General features: G+C 36.6%; 1 protein-coding gene across 3 annotated transcripts in view; it reads right to left on the bottom strand.

The window, feature by feature from the left end:
* Positions 1-24,973, bottom strand: part of NALCN (sodium leak channel, non-selective) — a 318,920-nt gene that overhangs the window by 209,248 nt on the left and 84,699 nt on the right. For all 3 annotated transcript variants that reach the window (XM_066380606.1, XM_066380605.1, XM_066380604.1), the window contains exons 8-10: positions 11,554-11,696; positions 11,323-11,427; positions 4,331-4,417 (exon numbers count right to left, since the gene is read on the bottom strand). In XM_066380606.1, the coding sequence (XP_066236703.1) occupies positions 4,331-4,417; positions 11,323-11,427; positions 11,554-11,696 (335 nt within the window). The remainder of the gene's footprint in view (positions 1-4,330; positions 4,418-11,322; positions 11,428-11,553; positions 11,697-24,973) is intronic.

Raw genomic sequence — 24,973 nt, 5'->3', positions numbered from 1 at the left:
GTCAATATTCAAGACAAAGGATAAAGCTAGTGTTCAAGAAGAAAAGAAAATAGAAGCAGATGCATAGAAAGAAGGATGAAAACTCAGGAGGCCCAAACAGAGAGTGAGAGGAGGTCAAGGAAAGTACAGTCCCCTGGAAGCCATGATTGTATCAGCAACAAATGCTCCCTGTGAGCATAAGGTTTGCTCCTTTCAACCAAATAATTCTGGACTAGGAAATAAATACTCAATTCCCACAGTAGAGAATGGAGTTATTATCTCCATTTTACAAAAATATGCCCAAGGCTATTCTAGTAAGTGTCATAGCTGAAATGTGTCTGTCTCCAGAGCCTATTTTCTAAGAGTCTGCAATAGGGTGATTTAGTCTCCCTCAGGAAAGATGGTGCACTGGGTATTACTTCATAGAATGAAGCAAAAATGTCTGTAGCGGGGGAGGCAGGTGTGAGAGGCAAGCAGACCTGTTAGGAGACATATGCTGAAGGCAGTTGAAGCACAAAAAGAAAAAGAAACCAGTCTGAGACTTGCCTTATCATAGTCTTAGGCTTTTCCTTGTTATTTCCAGCCATATTTTTCCTGTTGTAAGGACCAAATCAGGAAGGGGTGGGACCCCGGATGATCAGCGTGCACAGGGAAGTACAGAAAGAAGCAGAAAGATGTTCCAGGTAGGATTGAAGGTGGGAGGGGGTATTTCAGGGGCTATAAGAAATTTGCACATTTGTCCTTAACTTAGGAATGAATTTATTATGAATTACACAGACTTACCATGGCTAAGATCCTTATTAAACATGGTATGAATTTCATTAATAACTGTAGAAACATGAAAAATGTGCTAGCAAAATTAACTTCATTAAGTTAATTAAAATTTCAACAAATGGCATCAGAGAGCTCACTAGACATAACCTATCAGGTCGACAATCCACTTCCACCTGTAATCCTGTGCTGAACTTCTAGTTTTGCAATTAAGTTTTAGAGTATATCCATTTTCACTTATTTTATAAACAGAAAAGACCATCCTAAGGGCATCAAATGGAACCCTTTCCCTGCATGCCTGCATATGATTCCCATTATGGTTATAATTAAAGCTATGATTATACTTAAAATTTGTGTTTCAGAACACAGAATGTAATTTGTAGACTCTCAAAATGCAGACCCTAGATACCTATTTTTTCCTTTACAAATGGCTCCACAGAGCCTAATATTCTGTAGAAGAGTAAGATCTCTAAGTGTTCTAATTAATTTGGTATCTCCATAATCAATACATATAAAGAAGGAGCAGAAACACTGCAATGATTGCAGCATTTGAAACGAGGTAAAACTTGTGTGTGTATGTAGGAACATAGAGAAATAATGAAAAATTGTTGCTACTGCTCAGGTCCTAAACACTAGAATTTATAAAATCTTAATAGATTTATTTCTAGTTAAAAAATAAGTGTGTGTACATACCTACACATATACATAATTATGCATGTATATACACATATATATTTTTTTCATATTAGAAAAATACATATAACTTCCTTTTTGTTTTTCAGTGTAGGAGTGGAGGCAGAGAGATGAATTCCCACATATTCCCAGACAAGGATTCCAGGATCCACTGGGCAAGCCCACTATGGGGGATGCTCTGCCTATCTGGGGCCTTTGCTCCACTGCTTAGCAACCGAGCCATTTATTTATTTATTTGTTTGTTTATTTATTTATTTATTTTTAGCTCCTGAGGTAGAGGCCCCACTGAGCCATCCTCAGCTGCCGAGGCCCACTCACTAGAGCCAATCAAGCCATGGCTGCAGGAGAGTAAGAGGGAGAGAAAAGAGAGAGAGAGAAGGGAAGGGGGGTGTGTGGAGAAGCAGATGGTTGCTTCTACTGTATGCCTAGACTGGAAATCAAACCTGAGACATCCACATGCCAGGCTAATGGTCTACCATTGAGCCAACTGGACAGGGCTACATATGTTTATACATCTTTTAGATAGATGGGTACATATATACATGCCTACTACAGACAGAGGATCTCTTGGCTATCTCACTTTTCATCTGTACTCTTCTGGAAAGCATGTGAAGCTGAGCTGAATGTAACTTCCTTCATATTGAACTGTCTGACTTCTCCTCTCATTTCAAACCATGTGCATCATCATTCATAAAACTTACCAAGCATGTTGCCATCTTCATAGCACATGTCAAACATGGAGGTCTCTCAAATGTTCCATTTACACAACTTCTAACCTTTCCAATCTTTATTTTCCTATATCCCTGCTCAGTGCTGTCCCCTCCATCACACCATACTTGCTATTTATCTCTTGCCATTTCAAATCTTTGAGAAGACTAACTTGTTTCCTAATACCATCTTGCAACTTTGGGGCATGTATTAATAAGCATTTAATAGAGTTTTAAGCAGTATATTCAGGGTTCTGTAGAATTCTGATTTGGTATGCACAGCAGGCCTGATGATTTATTTCTATTATAAAATTGTTTCCTTGGCACATTTTTTTTTCAGCTGGGAAAAACATGGAACTAGGAACCAGAGGGTCCAGGTACAAGTCCTGGCCTTGCCATTTGGTTGAGATATAATTGTAACTTCCTGAGGAGACTCACCCAGGTCCTCTGGATCTCCACTTCCTCATCTATAAAGGCAGGTAGAGCATGCTGGTCTTTCTACTTTACAGGGCTGTACTGAGTCTCATCCTTAGTCATTTCATTCCTCTTTCTCTTGGTCTTGGTTTAAATACCTTCTCTCTGACCTCTCAAATAGGAAAAAAGACTTTAATATGTATAAAGCCCTAGCACGTCCCTGGGGCTTGTTGACATCCACCACTACCAACTGCCATCCACCACACAAAAGACTTAAATATATATATATTCCCACCGTATGTTGCATGACTTCTCTAAAATCCCCATTATTCTTATAACTGCTAATTCAGTGCTGGTTTTCCTCTCTCTACCCTGAGTTCCTTATAAGCTCCATGAGGGTAGGGGCTATGCTTGTCTTGTCCAAGAATCTTAATATCAATAAATATTTGTTGGTGAATTACTGAATAACAAGAATAAAAATGTTTTTTAAATAAGAAGCTACCACTACAACTATAATTGTTGTTATTGTTGTTACTATTAGTAGAATTAAAGTAGCAGAGGTAGTTGTAATAGTAGACTTATTAGCAGCATTGTCACCATCAAATACACAACAGGAGAGGCACAACATATTAAACATGACAAATATTCATTGAAAACTCTTCCTGTTTTTTTCCCTCCATCCTTTTAACTGAGAGGGAAAAAAAATCTATATAAATAAATGGCCATATATCTGTAGGCCACAGCACTGATTCAGAGTACAACATTTTGCATGTTAGGTACCAATCCTTGAAATGCACAAGTCTCTACCTGGAGAAAGGTCTAAAAGAAAGACAGAAGATGTGTTCTCTTCCTGAAATAGATGAAAAACCTTTCCCCTTATTATGGGAAGGGATATGCAGAACTATACAAAGCAACCCTTGTGAAAAGAAAATTTATAACTACAAAGAAAAGGAAGCGAAGAAAGGAAAATTCTCCAGGAGGAAGAATCCGTTCTCTGTCCCCATGATGGAGCTCCTTGACTTTTCACCCTTAAAGAAGTGGTTAATGGAAATAGTGAAAATGCCATGGAATAGTAGAGTGCTACTTTTAGGTATGTGACATGGCTTTGAATAAGAATTACTGATATCTGGTGGTAGGAATGGGAAACAAAGAAAGAGAAGATGCCAGTGTGGTTGACTAAAGAAAAGGGAGTTTATTGGGCTTTATGAGGAGCTCAGAGCAGATGATAAGTCCAGAAAGTCCTTAAGCCAGATCTAGTGGCCCAACAGCCCAACCCTGATCACTTTCTAGGACTCTGAGAGCCCACCTGTAATCCTTTCATCTTGTATTTGCTGCAGGTACACTGTGTTATGGAAACACCTTTATTATATCTCGTCATTCAGAGAGCTTGCAGATGCAAAACAACACACTGCCTGTTAAAGATATTCCTTCCCAGTACTCGGTGAAGTACTCAACTGTGTGAACTGTGATCCTGACCGCCTGCTCCCAAATATTCCAGGTCTTTGTAGACTAATAGTTTTATAAGATTTAACATAATAACAAAATTTTTTTGCTGTGTGCATTTATCCAACAGTAACTAAATCCCTACTGTATATCTAAAACATGTTAGATTCTGGGAATACAGGACAGAATAAAATACTGTGTCTAACTCCAGACCTGCACATTTGGGTAGATCTAGAGCTTTGAGAGGTGTGGATTTCCTTGTATAAAATAAAAGTAAAACACCTTTGCTTAATGAGTTTTAAAATAATGTCATTGTACTGCACCTGGAGGCAGGCTGGGGCACGTCCCTGGGGCTTGTTGACATCCACTGCTACCAACTGCCATCCACCAGCAGCGTCTTCATGAAACATCTTCAAGACAAAGAGGGAGATGAGTCAGAGACACTTAATAAGGAACACTGAGAACTGTAACTTTATGTCTCCAGCTTTTTATATTTTTCATGCTCTCAAAGATTTTCTTATGGGTTTATATTTAAAACCTGAGTCATTTCAATTATGTTCATTTTAACTGAAAAATGAATACTATTAACAAGAAAAATAGTAATAGTTGCGTTCATTGAGCACTTCCTATGTGTCAGGTCATTTCTGCCTTAAATATGTTTTGCATATACTTGCCCGAACATTCTTCTGCACAAGACTTTAAAGTAGGCATTTTATCCCCATGAAATTTATTATTACATATTACGTCTGGAGGAAAGTAAAAAATAAAATTCTAAAGCATTGTGTCTGATCTGTTTTCACTAGAAATGGTGAATTTTTATCTTTATTTAGTGACATTTCTCACTGAGCCAAAAGGAAAATATTCTTAGGCTAAATACTGTAAGACTTGTACATGTGCCACAGAGATAGACGCTGGTGTTATTTTAATGACAGAAAACTGATGTGTCGCTTAAGAGGCTCTGAAATTATTTTAACTAGGCCAAATTAATCTGCTCAGCATAAAATTTATGTACGTATTAATCACGGGAAAAATTGGGGGGGGGGGCTTAAAATACCCTGGCCTGACCTGTGGTGGCGCAGTGGATAAAGCGTCGACCTGGAAATACTGAGGTCGCCGGTTCGAAACCCTGGGTTTGCCTGGTCAAGGCACATATGGGAGTTGATGCTTCCTGCTCCTCCCCCTTCTCTCTCTCTGTCTCTCTCTTCTCTCCCTCTCTCTCTCTAAAATGAATAAATAAAAAATTAAAAAAAATTCTTTAAAAAAATACATAAGTGATGAAATTCAGGATAGGGTACTATAGCACAGGCTGCTAAAACCTGACACCCATTGAATTGGATATTTAGGTTGTTGGATGCCGAGGTTATTTCTTACTGCATATTCAACTATCTCTATGGTTAGTCATCTGTCAATATTACACCCAGCTGGAAGACATTTCTCATAAATGTATCTTCTTTCCATTTCTTTAGTGGTGTATTTTTATATATTGGAATAATGTAAAATTAAGGATTTTTATTTTTATAAGAAATGTCTGGGCATCCAACAACCTAAATATCCAATTCAAGGTATGTCAGGTTTTAGTATCCTATGCTATAGTACCCTATCTGAATTTCACTACAAGCACTCACTGTTTTGTTCCTGACTGAGGCTGCTGTTTCATACATATAATAAACATCTTTTTCATACTTATGTCTTTTTGTTAGTCTGACTCTGTTCAAAAGGGGAATTGTTGATGGAAATATGAGATGACAAAAAATCCCATCATCTGGGATTTATAATCATAATTTCAAACTCCTGGTAGCAGAGGTAGTGGGTTATTTGCAGAACAAATACTTGCCTCAATAAAATAAGTGAGAGGAAAGAGGGACAAGAGCCAAAATTTATAGACCACATACATATTTTTACAATGACAAAACAAAGATGCACATTTAAACAAAAAGTTACTACTGATCAAAGATGCCAATTACAATTGTTCTTTCAGGTGTCCTTTTACAGGATTCTGATTCCCTTAAGAATAAATTTTTAAAAATATTCTTAGTGGGTAAAATCCAGCACATCCTTCATGAATAGGCTCATTCTGAGAACACATACGGTGGCTGAAATGCCAACCTGTTAAAGTGCCTTCTAAAGCTCCTGTCAAAATTCCGGAATCTCCTTTTAAGGAGAAAGAGACAAAAAAAGAGGACAAAAGCAATCCTGTCAGTCACTAGCTAAAAACCCTCTGTAGAAGCATCCCATGCTCTCTTGTCATGGCACAAAGTATCCCTGGAGCATGTATTTGCTTTGATCAGTAGCAGACCAGTTTTCTCTGTTAAGTTATTTTTTCAAGAAGATGAATCTATTTAACTTTTGTAAAAGTGTTCTCTCAGGCTCACTTGTTTGTGTGAAATAAAGTGAAGGAAATACAAACATGTTCCATTTCTCTTGAGTCCTCTGAGTTATGCAACAACACTTAGATTGGTTACTGTAATAGTAGCTATGCGACATAGACGAAGGGATACTGATGCCAGGAATCCCTAGCGATTCAAGTTCTTAGGTGAGTGTGGCAGAGGCGGGGCTGCCAGTTGTCCCTCCATATCTCTTTTTCTTGTCTTTCAAAGTAAGAAAATTTTACAGGACCAGTAGGCCACAAAAAAGAAAAATCTTTTCCTCTTTTTTAAAGGAAAAAAAAAATACATTTAATGTCTTAAGGTATGTTCTTCCAGAATGTTTATGCATTAACAACACATAATTTATATCCAACTGTATACAATTTTGAATCCATACCCTAGGGAATAAATATTCTTCACTCAATTATTACGACAAAAGAGTTTTCCAAAGTAATTGCAAACTTTCACATTCCTCTGAAAAATATATTAGAGTTCTAGTTGATCTACATCCTTGTCAACACTTGATACCATCAGTCTTCAATTTTAGCCCTTCTGCTGAGTATAAAGGGCTATCTCACTATAATTTGAATTTGTGCTTCCTGATACCTAAAGATATTGAAGATCTTTTCATGTGTTTGTTGGCTATTAATATATGTTCTTTTGTGAGCATTTGTTCAAAGTTTTTGCCCATTTTTTAAAAACTTGTCCTGTTGAGTTCTAAAAATCTTTATATTCCAATTATTCTCTCCTGTTTTGTCTTGTCTTTTTATTTCCTTATTACTGTTTTACAAAGAGCAAAAGTTTTACATTTTGATGAAACTCAATTTTTTTAATTCTTCAAACTTTGTGGTCTACAAGAAACTTTGCCAAACCTGAGATTGCAGAAATGTTTCCTTATGTTTTCTTCTAGAAGTTTTATGATTTGGGCTTTTGAATTTGGGTCTAGGATCCATGTAGAGGTTTGTTTGTTTTTTTGTATGTGTGTAAATTATGACATAGGATTAATGTTCATGTTTTCCTGTATAGATAACTTTCTGTTCCAACACTATTCATTGGAAATAATTTAATTTCCACATTGAATTGTGTGATACTCTTGTTGAAAATATAATGATGTTTTCATTATAATAAATGTGTGTAGGTCTATTTTTGTTTCACTGATCCTATTAGCTATCCTTTCAACGGTACCATACTTTCTTATTTTATAGCTTGTGAATAAGCCTTGAAATTCAAGAGTGTTAAATTTTCCAACTCTGTACTTTTTTAAAAAACTGCTTTAGCTATTCCATATAAATTTTGGTTTGGGAATTCTATATACATTTTACAATCAGCTCATCAATTTTAGTCAAAGAAGCCTGCTGAGATTTAACTGATTAAAATTGCATTCAATCTATCATTACATTTAAGGAGAATTGACCTCTTAATGTTTTCTAGACATATCTATACAACATATGCTTTTCTGTAAAATTAGATCTTTAATTTCTCAGAAGTTTTCAGTACAGAGATCTTGTACAGTTCCTATAAATTTATTTCTAAGTGTTTTATGTCTTTGATTTTTTTACAAATGATATTTCAAATTTTGCTGCTAGTACATAAAAAGACAACTGATTAAAAAATATATAACCTTGTCTTTGACAATCTTAAATTCAGTTATTAGTTCTTTTTTTTATGTAGAGTCCCAGAAAATTAATGATTATTCATCTGAAGATTTCAACATCATTTTCCTGTTACATTTTGTACATGGCCTCCATAAGACCTCTGGCATTAATTTTTCTGTAGTTTGTTTCCATGCTGTTTCTCTGCAGGTTGCCTTCTCCCTCCTACTTGAAAACAGTTCTCATCACGGATTCTCTTTTGCTTCAGAACAGCCCATATCAGAGCCCATCCCTACTGAAGTGCCTAAGATGTCGGAAAGCACCTTCCCTATTGTGTCAATGTGTGTAATTTTCTGTCTACACACCCTCCCCCTCCCCCGGAAAATCAGTACACTTAGATGTCTTAGGTACATCAGTCAAGGACCCTTTTAGTCCTTCTATGAGAATAACTTTCATAGAAAAACAGCAAATGTTCCATAAACTAGAGAAAGGCAAGAACTGACTTCATTTCTGAACAGCTGTGTGCTTCACAATCCAGCTGTCTTTATTTCCTTAAAGCTTATCTGTTTTATTAGAACTAGAAACTGGTGATTTAGTGTTTTAAACCTTCAAACGAGAGTTTCTTGTGCACGGAGTTCTACAGATTTTACAAATGTAACAGAATCATGGCAAATGATGTCTCTCCCTTACACACACACACACACACACACACACACACACACACACACACACACACACACACACACACTTGCATCAGGGCCGCTGGCCCCGGATAGGAGGGGCTGGGCGGGGCCTGGGCCTGTATCCAGGCAGCCCCAGTGGTGTTTTACCAAGCGCTGCAGCAGGAGCATTAGTCGCTTAGCAACCAGGTCCTGGGCCACAGCGTTTTTCTTAATGAAGGTTTTTCACAATTCTCTGTGTGATTACCTTTGCTGAATGCCTAGACGCATTACCTCTGAATTACCAACTTATGTCCTCCGGATTCTGCACAATTGTGCATCAAAACAACTTTGTACAACTCTGCCAGCAGCCTCTTCATATTTCACTTTCTGTTAAAAACTGCTGGCTGATTTGGTGGCACTTCCAAACACTACTTTTCCAGCTGTGGTTTTATAAATAAGATTTACTTAATAAGCACAATGTGGCTTTAAAGACATTTTGGGTCTTCTCTCAGGAACACTGATGTAAATTGTGTTGAGTTCATAGTTCTATGTTCCATTAAGTTTTCCATATATATCTTTATTATATGCGGCTTAAGTGTCTGTCGCCGATAGCTTATTGGTTGCTTGCATAACTGTACTAGCCAATGGGGTGAAGTTGCCACGGCATTCAAATAGTCCTGCCTTCTGGCATGCCACCTCACAAATTGAGGTTAAAGATTGCAGCAATTATTATGCTGTTAAGAAATCTTAACACCAGAAGGGGTCTTTGCAATGGTACAAGACTAGAGGTTCTCCAATTGAAAAATAATGTCATAATAGCTAAGTCTTTGACTGGCTCCTCTAAAGGTGAAATACATGTCATTCCAAGAATTGATTTGGCTCCATCTCAAACAGGGTTGCCGTTTCAATTGAGACGTAGACAACTTGCCTTTGCTATGACCATCAATAAGTCTCAGGGCCAAACACTTAAGTGTGTTGGCATTTTTTTTACCCGAGCCTACATTTGGACATGGTCAACTTTATGTTGCCTGTTCAAGAGTTCGTGAAAGAATGGACGTAAAATTAAAAATAATTGATGGTCTTCTGCAAGGCGAGCTTAAAAATGATGGAAAGATCTACACAAGAAATGTTGTGTACAAAGAGATCTTTGACATGTGTGAATTAACATTTTATTATTTAAATCACCTTTATTTATTGAGCTAGCGGTGGCTCTTAAGAAATGTACCGCCAGTGGTTTCCTTCATTGCACTCTACTTTAAGCAATTAAGCAAGTAGAAGGGGGAAACCCCGTGGGGCAGTAAGCAAAGGGGCGTCCTCGCCGCCTGCCCTGGATAATTCAGTTTGAATTAGCAGACACCTTTGCACAAATCATTTTAATTACAATTTATAATATCTAGAACAGTGGTCATTTCGTATGACTGCCGGGCTTTCTAGTATGTATATGTATGTATGTATATATATAGCAGAAAACATACCTTTGAGAGGTTGACTCCCTACATAAAAGACATGTCAGTATGAACTTGGAACTTTATTATTTCTCATAGTTCACTAAAAGATATGAGAAAAGAAATAGGAACTAGATGTGGTTGATGCTTTAAAGGTTTTCCTCCATGGCATCTGTGAAATAATCTAGATAATATTTAAAAAGGCTTTCATGGAAATCTGAATAGTTGTCAAAACTGAAGGAATATTAATGTTTTTTTCAACTCATAATTTCATCATAAAGATGCTACATAAGGGCTTTCCCACATATTAGCATGTTTAATAGCATTTTAGCATATAATTATTAAAAGCCCAGTTTGAATATTTTCAAAATAAAATTTGTACCTTGGATCTTTCACAAATATTTCTGCACCACAGACCTGTGTAAGTATTTCCAAACTTATAAAATAGTAGTTACAAGGTATTAGAATGATTTTATTCTCAGTTCATGAATTTTTATCTTTTTTTTTATAAAGATTCATACTAGAAGAAGACATAGACCTGTCATTTTTCTTTCTAAACACCAAAAAAAAAAACCCAACCCAAGCCCAAATAAAAAAAACCCCAAAATAAAAAGTCATTAAATCTGAATTGCCCTCTTATGTAATAACTGCTCTGCTACTTTAGTCAAATCTAAGGCACTTCCAACTTCTTGGGAGCATAGGAGAACCCTTCCAAATATGCAGTGGCTCCTCAAAAATCACAAGTATGCATCTGTGTTGAGTAGTCTTCCTCATAATTTACTATACTATGATCGGTTCATTCTGAATGAAATATATTTTTCCTTTCAAAAATTCTAATTCTATACATAAGTGCCCTTGTTTTGAGTTTCAATTCCATGAATAAATATATATAAAATGAGAAATTACAGTTTCTCTATTTTATCTGCAGGATCTTTAAGAACTTGTGATAGCAGTATCAAATCAAAGATACATAATAAGTGTGGTGACAATCCTCCTTTGGTATCAAATCCAGCCATGGAGTTGATAAAAATATAGATGCCCTTGCCCCAATCACCCAGAAAGCTCAATCTGGTGTTGGAAGATTGGACCCTTACACTTCTGGTTTTTTTTTTTTAATTACTCCCTCAGTGAATCTGATTATAGAAAGCCATTATAACTGGGCTCCCTCAAGTTCCAACAAATCCCACTGAGGGTGAAGATGGAAACGTCCATGTTCAAGTGGGTTGTAACATCGTCTCCTGATACTGTACCTGAGTGGTGGCTGTTGAAGTCGTACTGCTTCTTGATCCCCACATTTGTTGAAACTGGACCCTGATTTCTGCAAATGTTTCAATGATGACAGCAATAAACACATTCTGAAAGAAAATGAGAAACCAAATTTACCAAAGACTGGGAATGAGAGAAGGCAATCGAAAATAACCAAAAGATCTACAGAAACCGTCAGAAAAACGAGATTTGATTAGGATGTGTTTTTACTGTACCTTCACCAGCCACGCCAGGAAGAAGATGAGGGTGATGAAATAGAAGTAGGAACGCCAGCGCGGAAAGCTGTCGATGGCTCTGTACATGAGGAACACCCAGCCTTCCTGGGACGCAGCCTCGTAGACGGTGAAGATGCTGGTGCCTGTCACAAGAGGGGAGAGCAGACTGAATTACCGTGGACTTTGATAGCAAAAGTCATTTTCAGAAAAGCAATCAATATTCATCCGTGCTCATTTTCTCAAGGGTAAAGGCTTTTCTAAAAGAACTAACACCACATTCATTATTTTATTATTCTTAAAATGTTAGGAAAGTGCTTTCTGACTTCAAGCTAGAACAATTTTAATAGCTGTAGAAATAACTTTATGTTACATAATCTTTAGCTGTTAAATGCCTTTAACAATGTGGAAGAGGAAATAAACACTCAAACCAAGTAACAATATAATACAAAGAAATGTATACCACGTGAGCTCGCCACTTGGGGCTGTGCAGAAGAACATTTGTAGTTTTAATCAAAATTAAATAAATCTGGGAACTGAGTGTCATTTGAAATAGCTTTCTCACTGGGAGACTAATGTATCATAGGCTCCAAAAATTTAAATGTTGGAGCCTGTCTTTGGATTCCATGGTGGTTATCACACATAAAAAAGAAAATGACTAAATCATCAAATAGCACTTTGTGTTTTCTGAGAGAATTCTCATTGGAAATACTACTGATAATGGAGAGAAAGAAAATGAACAACAAACATATGGACAGATTTTTGAACGTATGGTTAAGAGAACCTAAAATGCCATCCAAAGGAAAGACAGTGTTTAATTCTCACAATGTTGTGAGATATGTGTTATCATTTCCCCATTTTACAGATGGGAAAACTAAAGTACAAGAAGGGTAAATAATTTGTCTAAGGATGTACAGATAATAATAGGTGAATTAGAATTAACCCAGTCTTTCTGTAAAAAGAGTGTATCCATTTAATTGCAATGATATCCTGCCTCCTGATATGGCTTTGTTTTCTCACCTGTACAATGTGGAAATAATCAGTGAATATCAAAGCATGAAGAACAGCGAAAAGTCTAGCAGTATATGGGAACAAATGGGAAATAAACAGAGTTGAAAGAAGAGCTGAGAGAAAGAAAGTATAATCCTATTTGGTAAATGCCTATTATGTACTAATCTGTGCTAAGTGACTTAGTATAAAATATAATTTTATATGTGTATTACCTCTCACTTTAGGAATCATATTTTGTACATCAACTGTCTTTGCCAGGACAACTAGCATCTGTAAAACGGTTTCAAGGCTCTTTTACATAAGTCAATGTTAAAGAAACCTGTCTCATTAGTCAGGGAGGTAAGTCAACAAGTCCAGGTCTTAAACTCTTTCTTTACTATGTTACCTATACTTTCTCCAGTTTGAGACTGGGACTTCATAACAAGCATATTTTCTTTTATTAGCTTTAATATGAATAAAGGTCTCTTTTTTTTCCCTGAGGAATTATGGTGGCTAAATTGATAGTATATTGAGGACTCATGCAGGATGACTTTTAAGAGAAGGATTCAGAGAACAACATGTAGAAAAATGAAATGTCAACAGACAAGAGAAGTGACTCTTTTTGTTATGATTCATATGTATAAAAATGTGCAACATTTTTGCTTTTATGGACTAAATATGAAAGGCAATTTTAACATAGAACAAGTAATTTATGTCCTTTATTTTCTTCTAGTTATTTGAACTAAAATAGAAATATGACCACAGAAATCCATTATGAATTCCCATTAAAGTTTAGTAGGATTTATCAATTGAACATTCACAGGTAAAATAAGGGGCTTGCCAATACAAGATTAAATTAGAGAGGAATACTGAAAATTACCCTTCCTGTACTTGCTCAGCTCTTTATTCATTACGTCTACAAGAAAAATGCTATTTGGAAATAAGTAAAAAATAGTATGTTCTAATCTTGAAGCTTTTACTCCATTTTTCCTAGTTTGACACAGAAAAAGGAGAAGAAGTAGGAACGCACAGTATGGCTCAAAGAGCAGGGTTTGTTGCTACAAAGAGGTAAGATTTTTATGAAAAAGAAACCACAAATACTCCCCAGGAAAATGCTGACTGTTGAAGAAAGTGTTTCCCATATATATGAACTACCCTGGGTCAAAGGCTTCGAAGATTTTACTGAGTTGCAGCAAAGGCAATTGAGTAAGACAGTCTTTCCTCATCATTTTTCTACTCCTGACTTTGCAAAGTGTATGACAAGAAAATCAATTTTGAAAAGACTTTCCAATTGTTGAGCAATATTTAAACTGACAAAAATCAGATTTATGATAGGCCTCTTTTCTTTGGGAGTGGACAACCTGAGGAAGAACCTTTAGCTGCTCAAACGTATTTTGCACATCCCACTTTCCCTGGCTGCCTCCCCCAACCCCCGATCCGCTGCCCAGGGCTTTGCTATGGTCCTCTTAGCTGACTATTCTGCAGCTGTTCGGCCCAGTTCACCTGCTCTGCCCAAACCACCCTAGGTGCCTGTCCTCAGTCCTCCTGGAGTACCCTGGTATCACCTGGATCATGTCACTTCTCACACAGACTTGCTAACATGTCTCCCTCCCTCACCAGGTATGAGCACTCTAAGTTAAAACTCTATCTTTCACTTCTAGACTGGCATTGAGAAGCACAAGAATTATTGACAAATTAAACAATTATCATACTGTTAAGACAAATATTTCTGAAATACATGCTTTTTTATAAATTTTTCCCTTACTATGAATATTGCACAATTAGATATTTGGAAAGAAAGAATTATTTTATAACTATGTTTTGCTGATTTTCAAAATTCAGTTAAAACACATACACATATATAAGTTTAGAAGCCCATGCTACATATAAACATAAAAGTCATCTTTTATTGTTTGAACCATCATGGGAAATTTCTAAAAAATACTACATTACAAAATATTTTTCTAGGTACACTACAGAACACTTCTAGTCCATCTTAATTACGGAACTAAAATTACTAGCGAAAAAGACCACATTTTTGTTAAATGAATAATGATTCTATAAAATTGTGCCTAAGAATAGAATGCATTCTCTCAGTAGAGAATAAAGCTTGCTTGGAAATATATATTTATGAAGCTTCTGGGATAGTAATATTTTTTTAGATCCCTAAACTCTCAAAACAAAAATTCAAGTTGTGTAAGAAATAAGGCAACAGTGACACTAATATCATTCTTCCTGCTGTCTTCCGCTGATGATTTGAATTACTTGCATAAGAAGACCCACAAACTGACCTGACCAGGCAGTGGGGCAATGGATAGACCCTGAGGACCCAGGTTCGAAACCCCAAGATCACTGGCTTGAGTGCAGGCTCTTCCGGCTTGAGCGTGGGGTCACCAGCTTGAGCATGGGATCATAGACATGACCCCAAGGTTGTTGGCTTAAGTCCAAAGATTGCTGGCTTAAAGCCTAAGGTTGCTGGCTTGATCAAGGAGGTCACTGGCTCAGCTGGGGCCCCCCAGTCAAGGCACATATGAGAAAGCAATCAATGAACCACTAAAGTGCCACATTGACAAGTTGATGCTTCTCATCTCTCTCCCTTCCTGTCTTTCTTTCCCTGTCTGCCCCTCTTTCTCTTGCTAAAAAAATAAAAATAAAAAAGACCCACAAGCCTATATTTAAAAAAAAATACTCAGCCCTGGCAGGTTGGCCCAGTGTGTGGATATCCTGGGTTTGAACTCTGGTCAGGGCACACAGGAGAAGTGACCATCTGCTTGTCCACCCCCACTTCTCTCCCTCTCTCTCCTCCTGCAGCCATGGCTCAACTGGCTCAAGTGAGTTGGCCTCGGATGCTGAGGATGGCTCCATGGACTTCATCTCAAGTGCTAAAAATGGCTCTGGTTGCAACAGAGCATCAGCCCCAGATAGGCAGAGCGTCGCCCCCTAGTGGGCTTGCAGGGTGGATCCTGGTCAGGGCGCATGTGGGAGTTTGTCTCTGCCTCCCCTCCTCTCACTAAAATATAAATAAATAAATACCTTGGAACTTTCAACAGAAATAATAAATAGAGGACTTTTTTTTATACTTCTGAACAAAATTATATTCCCACCTTTTCTGTCTAGCTTTAGGATTATATTCACTGCTTGGCTGTGTTCTGACTCTTTTTTTTTTTTTTTTTTTTTTTTTGTGAAAATCTGACTGTGTTATGGGAATATTCCCCATTGTTACTCCTGGTCACAGGCTACATAACACCACTGAATCATTCAAATTCTCTATAACAGGGCCACAAAATTGTGGTGATAACTAATAATAACTTATTAACCTGAGGTTCCACCATTAAACTCCTTTCTAAACACAATATCTGCAGTGCTATTCTAATTATGGTGATGCCTCATCTACTGTAAAATAATTGGTAAAGTTAGAGTTGATGGTGTAGCTCTGAGATAGTTGAATAAGAATGAGTAAATACACCAGGCCCCAGCCTGGACAATAAGCTTCATCCCACACTCAGAATTCCTAGTAGAACCAAGAGGGTTCCTTTTAGGACCATCCATTCATTCCTCTCTCTCTCTCAATGTTTGGATCCTCAGGGCTACATTCCTGAATTTTAACCATTTGTGATATAGAACACATCACCTTCTGAGGCAGCCCAATCTCAGGTCAAGCAAGAGCCTATATTGGATGCTGGCCATCACTCAGTTTCTTTGGAATATACCCTTGGTTTTGCAAAGCACTATAAGCTACAGGAGTGCAGAAGTCCCTACTACACCTTTGAGTGAGTCACCCTTCAGTCTACCTAGGTCTTCCTGCTACAGATACTTGTCTTCTTATCTGCTCCTTTAACGTTTCCAATCTGATGTACTTTTTATGAAACTGAATTCATTGTCTGGCTTTATTTCTTAACTGGGAATAGAATCTCATTTGTGGAGTACACAATGACAACATTCTTGTGATTTAAGAACAACAGTTTCCCTCAAACTTCTAAATTGTTCTTTCTGTTCCTCCAGCTGACTCTGATTCAATCTCACTTTTTTTAAAGATCAGCTGATTGACTTTATCCCTATGACATTCCAGTTGGAGTATCCCCCTTAGTTAGTAAGAAAAGAAACTTATATGTTTCTAAACCACTACACATGAATGTCAGTGATCTACTGGTGCCGCAATGAGATTAACCAATAGATTTAACTGTGGAAAGATATAATCCCCATCCTAAACTCCAAATAGATGGTTATTTTCTCTGAAACAGTTGCAGTGACTGAATAATCAATCCTGAAAGACAACCATTTAAGAGAACACACAAAGAACTTGGTCTTTGCACATTTCTACTATTAGAAATACAATCTGCTCAATATGGGGTGGGCATGCTTCCTTGTTTTTCATTATCAGGCTATGTTTGCACACATATAACCTGTTCTCCATTTAAATTTTATTTTTAATTCTAGAACTGCATCATAGAGCAATATTCTTGTTAAACCACAGAATGAATAGAAATAAAGAGGTTGGCATATAGTTTGAAGGGAAGTTTGTTGAGGTCACTCAAAGGTAAATTGTACTGTCAGTCTGATTTTAGACAGAATTCACTTTATTTAAATCCTGAAGTATCAATGGAAATAAATTTACCCATCAAAGAGACACCACTGACTTAGTTGACATTCTAACCAAGAGTTCCTTAAGTTAGACACCAGTGTCCATTTGGAGCTGGGTAATGCCTTGTCGTGGGAACCTATCCTGTGCATTGCTGCCTCCCTGACCTCTACCCATGAGATTCCAACAGCATCACACAATAGTGACAACCAAAACTGTTTGTAGGTATGGCCCAGTATCCCCACTGGGCAAAAGTGCCCTTAGTTAGAACCACTTCTCTAACTTGATAGTCTTTCTGATTTTTTAGCTTTTGCCCTACAGTGCTAGCTCAGTGCTTTGCATATGATTTGTATTAATTATTTTAAACTGAATTGAATTTCCTCACTTAACACAGGGGAAAATGGAAGAGTTGTGAGAGTTAACAAAATTTCTCCTTTGGCTTATTATAAACTATTGGGGGATTAAACAATTTTGGGCCAAATATGCATTTTTTGGACTATATTTACAATAATTTACATTTGAATTTGACATTTTGTTCATGTTTAACTATTCCTGAAGTCTAAAAGCCTAGATTCTAAGACCCCATTTGTTAACAAGAAGTATTTGCCACATCGCTCAATAGTGCCATTCTATTAATATGTATTAGTTTTTGTTTCAACCAGTACACATTGGAAGAAAAACCTCATTTTCACTTCTTGAAATCTTATGACTGCACACACATGTGTCCCAGTGGGGAAATCTCAATTTGCAGAATGAGTTATTACAAGTATATTAACTAAGTTTTTTTTTAATCACATATTTTGAATAAATGGTACAAAACCTTTCTCATGAAAAATTATAGTGGTACTTTCTGAATTATTCCAAAACAAACCACAAACACACACATTTAGCAAGTTTTTCAAATTTTGTGTCTGAATCTAGAAGAAACAGCCAATATATGAACAAACACAAAAGAAAGTGAATTCATCTGTACTCCACATTAGTGACTGGTTCTGTTGGGACCATGAAGCAGAGCGTTCAGCAGAAATCTGTCAAAGGGTTCATGATACCTGTTAGGTGTAGTCTTAACAATAAAATCTACACAGCAAGACCCACATTTCAAACAGCACAGTGACTCCTCAAATTTACCTATAACTTTTAGTGTGAGGTCACCTTTTGAAGACAAAATCTATATTGAAACCCTTTTTGTTCTGGTGAACTCTCAGTTTCTTTTGCCTTCTGGTAATTTGCCCATTCTCGGGTATAAAATCTCTAATACAAATTTTAACCACATACTTAAAATATTTGAGCCAATGGTCAGTTGTGAGAGTCATTGTGACTTTCTATAATGTTTTTCTCCCACAAACTGCCCCATACCACCTCATCATGAACTCTTCATGTGTACTGCGCTTTCAAATCCTGATAGTTGGATCAGTGGTGATAAATTTTACAAAAGAGTAGGTATTATAAAGTTCATCTGTTTGTCATTAGACAATAAAAACAAACACCAATGAGAGACATGTATTTTTAAGGTGGACATCTGGATTCAACATAATAAACCTTTGTCACTAAGGCAGAATGGATCTACATGCATGAAATGTGAATAAGGCCAGTAGACCAGCATTAGCAAAATAGGCCCATCCTGAATTATAGAGGTTTGTTGAACAATAAACCAGCCAGATTTAAATTCCCTGGGATAATGTCCAATGCCAAAGACTAAAACTTTTATGAACAATATTTTCTATGCAATAAAATAAAATATATTTCCAAGATAATTAATTTAAATATTTCCCCTGATAGGCTGTAAGGTAACCTAATAATTATAATAATCTACACAAGAGGTCATTCACACGCTCAACAAAAGGTCCACATATATTCAGCCTAAGAATTGCTTTATGGCCTTTGAAATAAAACTATGTGTATATATATAAGGTCTACCGGAAAGTTCTGTCCGTTTCTATCACAACAAGTTTCCACACGTAAGCACATGTTTATTTGGTGCATATGTGCCTATTTTTATCACTTACTGTATACATACTGATGTAGCAAATTAACTAAAACAAAGTTGATTCATGTTAGCCTTATGTGTGAAGCAATAGTGTACCCATGGCTATTGATAAAGTTCATTTACGCCACTGTAATTTTTACGAATTTCAACAAGGAAGAAATGCTACAGAAGCATGTCTGTCGCATCCACCATATTCCCCGGACTTAGCACCCTCCAACTATCACTTGTTTTTGTCCTTATAAAATTTTTTGAAGGGCAAAAAATTCAAAAATGAAGAAGATATCAAACAAGCACTGGTTCAATTTTTCGCATCAAAAGATAAAACATTTTTCAAAAATGGGATATACAGCCCTAGCCGGTTGGCTCAGCGGTAGAGCGTCGGCCTGGCGTGCAGGGGACCCAGGTTCGATTCCCGGCCAGGGCACATAGGAGAAGCGCCCATTTGCTTCTCCACCCCCCACCCCCTCCTTCCTCTCTGTCTCTCTCTTCCCCTCCCGCAGCCAAGGCTCCATTGGAGCAAAGATGGCCCGGGTGCTGGGGATGGCTCCTTGGCCTCTGCCCCAGGCGCTAGAGTGGCTCTGGTCGTGGAAGAGCAACGCCCCGGAGGGGCAGAGCATCACCCCCTGGTGGGCAGGGCATCGCCCCTGGTGGGCGTGCCGGGTGGATCCCGGTCGGGCGCATGCGGGAGTCTGTCTGACTGTCTCTCCCCGTTTCCAGCTTCAGAAAAAATACAAAAAAAAAAAAAAAAAAAAAAAAAGGGGGATATACAAATTGCCCTCACGCTGGCAAGAAATCATTAATAATAATGGCAATTATATTATTTAATAAAGTTTATTGTGGTAAGAATAATTTGTATTTTGTTTTATTCCAAAAATGGACAGAACTTTCCGGTAGACCATATATATATATATATATATATATATATATATATATATATATATATATATAATATATACACATATATATTTTTTGCTATTCTAGAACATGAAGCAGAAAAAGGATTTCTTTTTTTCTGAGCACTTTAAAATGTATTTATAAACCTTCTGTTTTAGAGCTGAACCTTACCTCACTAGTGAAATCACTTTATCTGTTACCTTAAACCTCACTGTCATAGCACTAAAGTTGTAATGTAAAATCAAAGACTATATAGAAAAAGCATATATATGTTTATATTTTCATATTTTTTTATAAGAATAAAGATTCTTAGTTGAAATGTACTTCTTCAGATGTAAAACATTTCTAAACTTCAAAGTTCTAAATATAAAATACTTCTAGAAAAGGAGAGGTGAAGGATTTAACTATAGTGTTCACAAATAGGAAAAAGAGTCTTGACAAGGCTGGATGCTGCTGTTGGCAGGAAAGTTTATGGATTAAGGGAGAACAGCTACAAGGGCACTGAGCCCACACGCCACTTAAAATACTCCCTGACCCCAGCTGGGCAATTTGCATGTAGGCTGGGAATAAAAATAGCAAAGAAGAGGTCATACAGATAACTGTTACCCTTCTTTCTTTGAGGAGCCTGATTTCAGATCAAAAGAGTTTCTTGGAAATTTATTTTGTTAGTTGATTTAAACAAACAAATAAACAAATAAACAAACTACAATTAGCCACAACTAGCTTTCAGTTATCTTTCCACACTTCTTAGCCACACAGCATTGGGTCATCCTGGGCCTCAGCTTTTCATGGACAGGGTAATGATGATATTTGCTGGTCAACACTAAAGCACTAAATAAATTTTATTTTCTCACAAATCAAGAAAAATTTATCATATAGTAATTATTAGCTTTGTAAAAAAAACTTGACAAAATGTCTTTTAAAGTCCGGGTACCATTCTTGTAATCCCATCAGCAATGAATGAAAATTTCTGTTGCTGCACATTCTTGTTAGCATTTGGTGTTGTCATTGTCTTGGATTTTGGCCATTCTTGTAGGTATGTAATCTTTTTGTTTGACTTTGCAATTCTCTGATTACATGAGATGTTGCATTTATTTTCATATGCTTATTTGCAGTTATTATACCTTCTTTGGTGAGATATCTGTCCAGATGTTTTTCTCATGTTTTAATTGGGTTGTGTGTTTCCTTATTGTTGAGTTTTAGGAGTTCTTTATATATATATATATTTTGAATACAAGTCTTTGATCAGATATGTGTTATTCAAATATTTTCTTTAGTATGTGGCTTGTATATGTAGCCTGTTAAGAGTGCCTTTTGCACAGCAGAAGTTATTAATTTTAATGAAGTCCAGCTTAGCAATTTTCTTTTTCATGTATCATGATTTGGTGTTGCCAAAACCAAAACCATTGCCAAAACCAAGGTCACCTAGATTTTTCTCCTAAATTATCTTCTAGAGTTCTATAATTTCATATTTTACATTTAGGTTTATAATCCATTTTGAGTTGATGCTTGTGAAAGTTTTATTAGATATTTCTAGACTATTATGATTATTATTTTGCATATGGATTCCAGTACTTCAGCATCATTTACTAAAAAACCATCTTTTCTCCATTGAATTGTACTTGTTCCTTTGTCAAAGACCAGTTGGCTTTATTTGTGGGATTGTTTTGGGTTGTCCATTCTGTTCTACTGATATATTTTCTGTTTTGACCAATAACACTGTCTTAATACTGTAACTTTATATCTTGAATTTGAGTAGTGTCAGTCTTCCAACTTTGTTCCTCTTCAACATAATGGTGACTATTCTAGGACTTTTGTCTTTTACATACATTTTAAATTCAGTTTGTTGATATCTACAAAACAACTTGATGAGAGTTTGTTTGGGACTGTGTTGGATTTATACCTCAAATGGGAAAGAACTACTATCTTTGATGCTCTGTTGTTAGGTACACACTTGTTAAGGTTTATGTTTTCTAGGAGAATTAACTCCTATATAATTATGTAATGCTCATCTTTCTCCATGGTAATTTCTCTTATTCTGAAGCCAAATATCTCTAAACTTAATATAGCTACTCTAGTTTTCTTTTCATTAGTGTTATCATTGTATGTCGTTACTTTTAAGCATCCTGTCTTTGTAGATATTGCATTGTATTTGTACCACCGAAAGTTAAATCTTTTCCTGTCACCATATATTTTGAACTCCTTTACCCTCGATTACCCACAAACCCCTCTTTTGTTTTATCCACTTTTAGCTTCAAATTTTTCATTGGTAGAGTTATATTATTCACATTTAAACTTATTATTGTTATATATGAATTAATATGTGCTATATTTAGAACTGTTTCCATTGCACTAGTTCTTTGTGGGGCTTTTTTGCCTTCAGTTTTAATTGAGCATTTTATAAGATTTCATTTTTACTCATACTTAGCATCTTAGTTATACTTACAGATAATTTATTACAGAATTGTACACTTGAAAGCTCTATAATTTTATTGACCAAGGTCACCCCGATAAATGTAATAACAAAAAGGAATTGGTAATCAAAAAAATGAAAAAATATAAGCTTTAAAAAATACAAAACTGTGGTTGCCTTAGTTTGCAATATACATTGACAACTAATCTAAGGCCACTTTCAAATAACACTGTTCCACCTAATAGAGAGTGTACATACCTTATAATAGAGTATAATAGGAAGCATGAGGGAATTTTTCTCTGATATTCATCAGAAGGACCTTGTAGGGCTCCTGGAGGTAAAACTGATAAAAGCATGGAAGCCCCTAAAACTGAAGAATTCCTTTTTTCTTTTTTCTTTTTGGAGTGAGAGGAAGGGAGAGAGACAGAGAGAGAAACATTGATTTGTTTTTCTACTTATTCGTGCTCTCACTGTTTGAAAGCACGTGTTTCAAGCTCTTTACATGCTGGAGCAGAAACAAGAAGTCAAAATAACTTCTTTCTGATTCAACATATGGATTAGAAATGGCACAGATAGATGAGCACATTTAATTAAAATGAGGGTTTTAAATTATTGTGTGCACAAGCATGATTTCTGCTCAGTAGTCTAGTTTGCTTGGTCACAGTTTGGCTTATGCACTAATAACAACACAGTGATAAAAAGACTATTATTAGCACAGAGTAAGACTAAATTGCAATAGTAAAGCCTTTGTGGCTGGTTCTAAGCCACTGTGTCAGAATCTTACTACACCTATTTCATTTCTACCCACTAATAACTTTTCTCTTTACACCTTAATATCTGTCTTTTTGATTTTTTGATTTTTACAACAAACTCTCAGGCAACATTAGACACAGACAATATATCAATAATAAAACAGTGGAGAAAGAAAAAGAAAAGACTAGTCATTTACAGGATATAGTTCTGTTGGCAGTGGTTAGAATGAAAATGGCACCAGGTGTTAGACCGGTGGGGTGTGGTCAAACCTGACCTTGGTTCAGCAACCTTGGTACTTGAGTTCTAACTAGGAAAAAATTCAGAACGAAGACTCAAACTATAAGAGAAAGTTTATTTAGAAAGTCACAGAGGTAGAAGAAATCACCTTTAGAAAACAAGTTACAGAAGCAAAGAATGGGGTCTAAAGGGAAAGAGAGAAACGCATTAGGGGAAGGAGAGGAGGGGGTGGGGGAAGATGGTGGCATGCTCCTGGAGGGAGAGCATGCTGGGGGCTGCATCCTAAGGGCTTTTAAGGATGGAAACTTTAGGGGAGGTCCCAGGAAAGGATCTCAATAAGATATTCATCTGCTCTCCAGCTGTGTCCTTCCAGGGTGGTGGTCTCCAATGATTGGACGGTGCCAGGGCAAGGTTTCTTTATCAATGCAGTTGGTCCCATGTTAGCCTAGTGGTTTGCCTGGTTTTGCTGCTTTTCTGTGCTGGAAGCTGAAACACAACTAAGGCCTGGCCTATCTTCCTTGCTTTGGTGACCTTCTGTACCTGACCTATCATCCTTGGTCTGTTCATGCCTGCTATTATATATATATATATATGGTAGCACAGTAAATTTAACCAAAACCAGAAACCTTTGGGCAGATGTAATGTGGCCTGCTTATGCTTGGAACAAAATGTCTCTCCCACTTTTCATTAGATACATTGGCAAGACAGCTGCACCAAACCATTGCTCATTTGATCAGCAATCAGCCCTTTCTAGCAAGGAACTAGCTTCATGACATTATGAGAGCAATCAGACATTTGTACTGTTGTTGTTCTGAGTCAGGGGTACAGAGAGAGATCAGCAAATAAAATGTCATTGAACTAGTAAAGGACCACAGCTTGCTCAGGCAAATGGTGCCGAGTTCCTGCTGTGTCCTATTTTTATTCACAAGATTTCAAAAAGCTTGTTTACTTAGAAATTGGCATAGCATCAAACATAACTTTTACTTAAAGATACATGGAATATATCTGCATGATAGCTTAATAATAATACAATATCAAAAGGCATTAACTGCTATTGCTTCTATGGTTCCCACAACATTCCTTTTTTATCTCAAGGAATAGTCTTGAAGGGAGCAGTAAAATCTTATGAGAGAGTTTTACTGAGAAGAGAGTCTAGCAACTGCCTTCAGTCACATAGACTTGTTCCAGTGACTCGCCTTTGAATCACAAAACAGTTCTCTTGGCAAAACATTCTTTTCTTGTTAGCTGTGTTCCCATACAGGGTTATGCGATGGATTATTCCACTACACACTGTGCCTAATGGTGTGATATTAACTTTTTATCCCTGGTCTATAGGGATAGTGTCAGTCTCCCAACTTTGTTCCTCTTCAACATAATGGTGACTATTCTAGGACTTTTGCCTTTCACATAAATTTCAAATAAATAGGGAGACCAGAAAAGTCATCCCAGGAAATACCACCTAACACTACCATACACACAGAGAAATAGGTCTGAAATATGGAGTAATTATTTAAATCTTTAATTAACTTTAATTTATTAATTATTCAGAAGGTATATGATCATACTCATT

Source organism: Saccopteryx leptura, chromosome 4 (genome assembly GCF_036850995.1).
Source record: "Saccopteryx leptura isolate mSacLep1 chromosome 4, mSacLep1_pri_phased_curated, whole genome shotgun sequence".
Lineage (NCBI taxonomy): Eukaryota > Metazoa > Chordata > Mammalia > Chiroptera > Emballonuridae > Saccopteryx > Saccopteryx leptura.
This window is presented reverse-complemented; position numbering and strand designations above follow the sequence as displayed.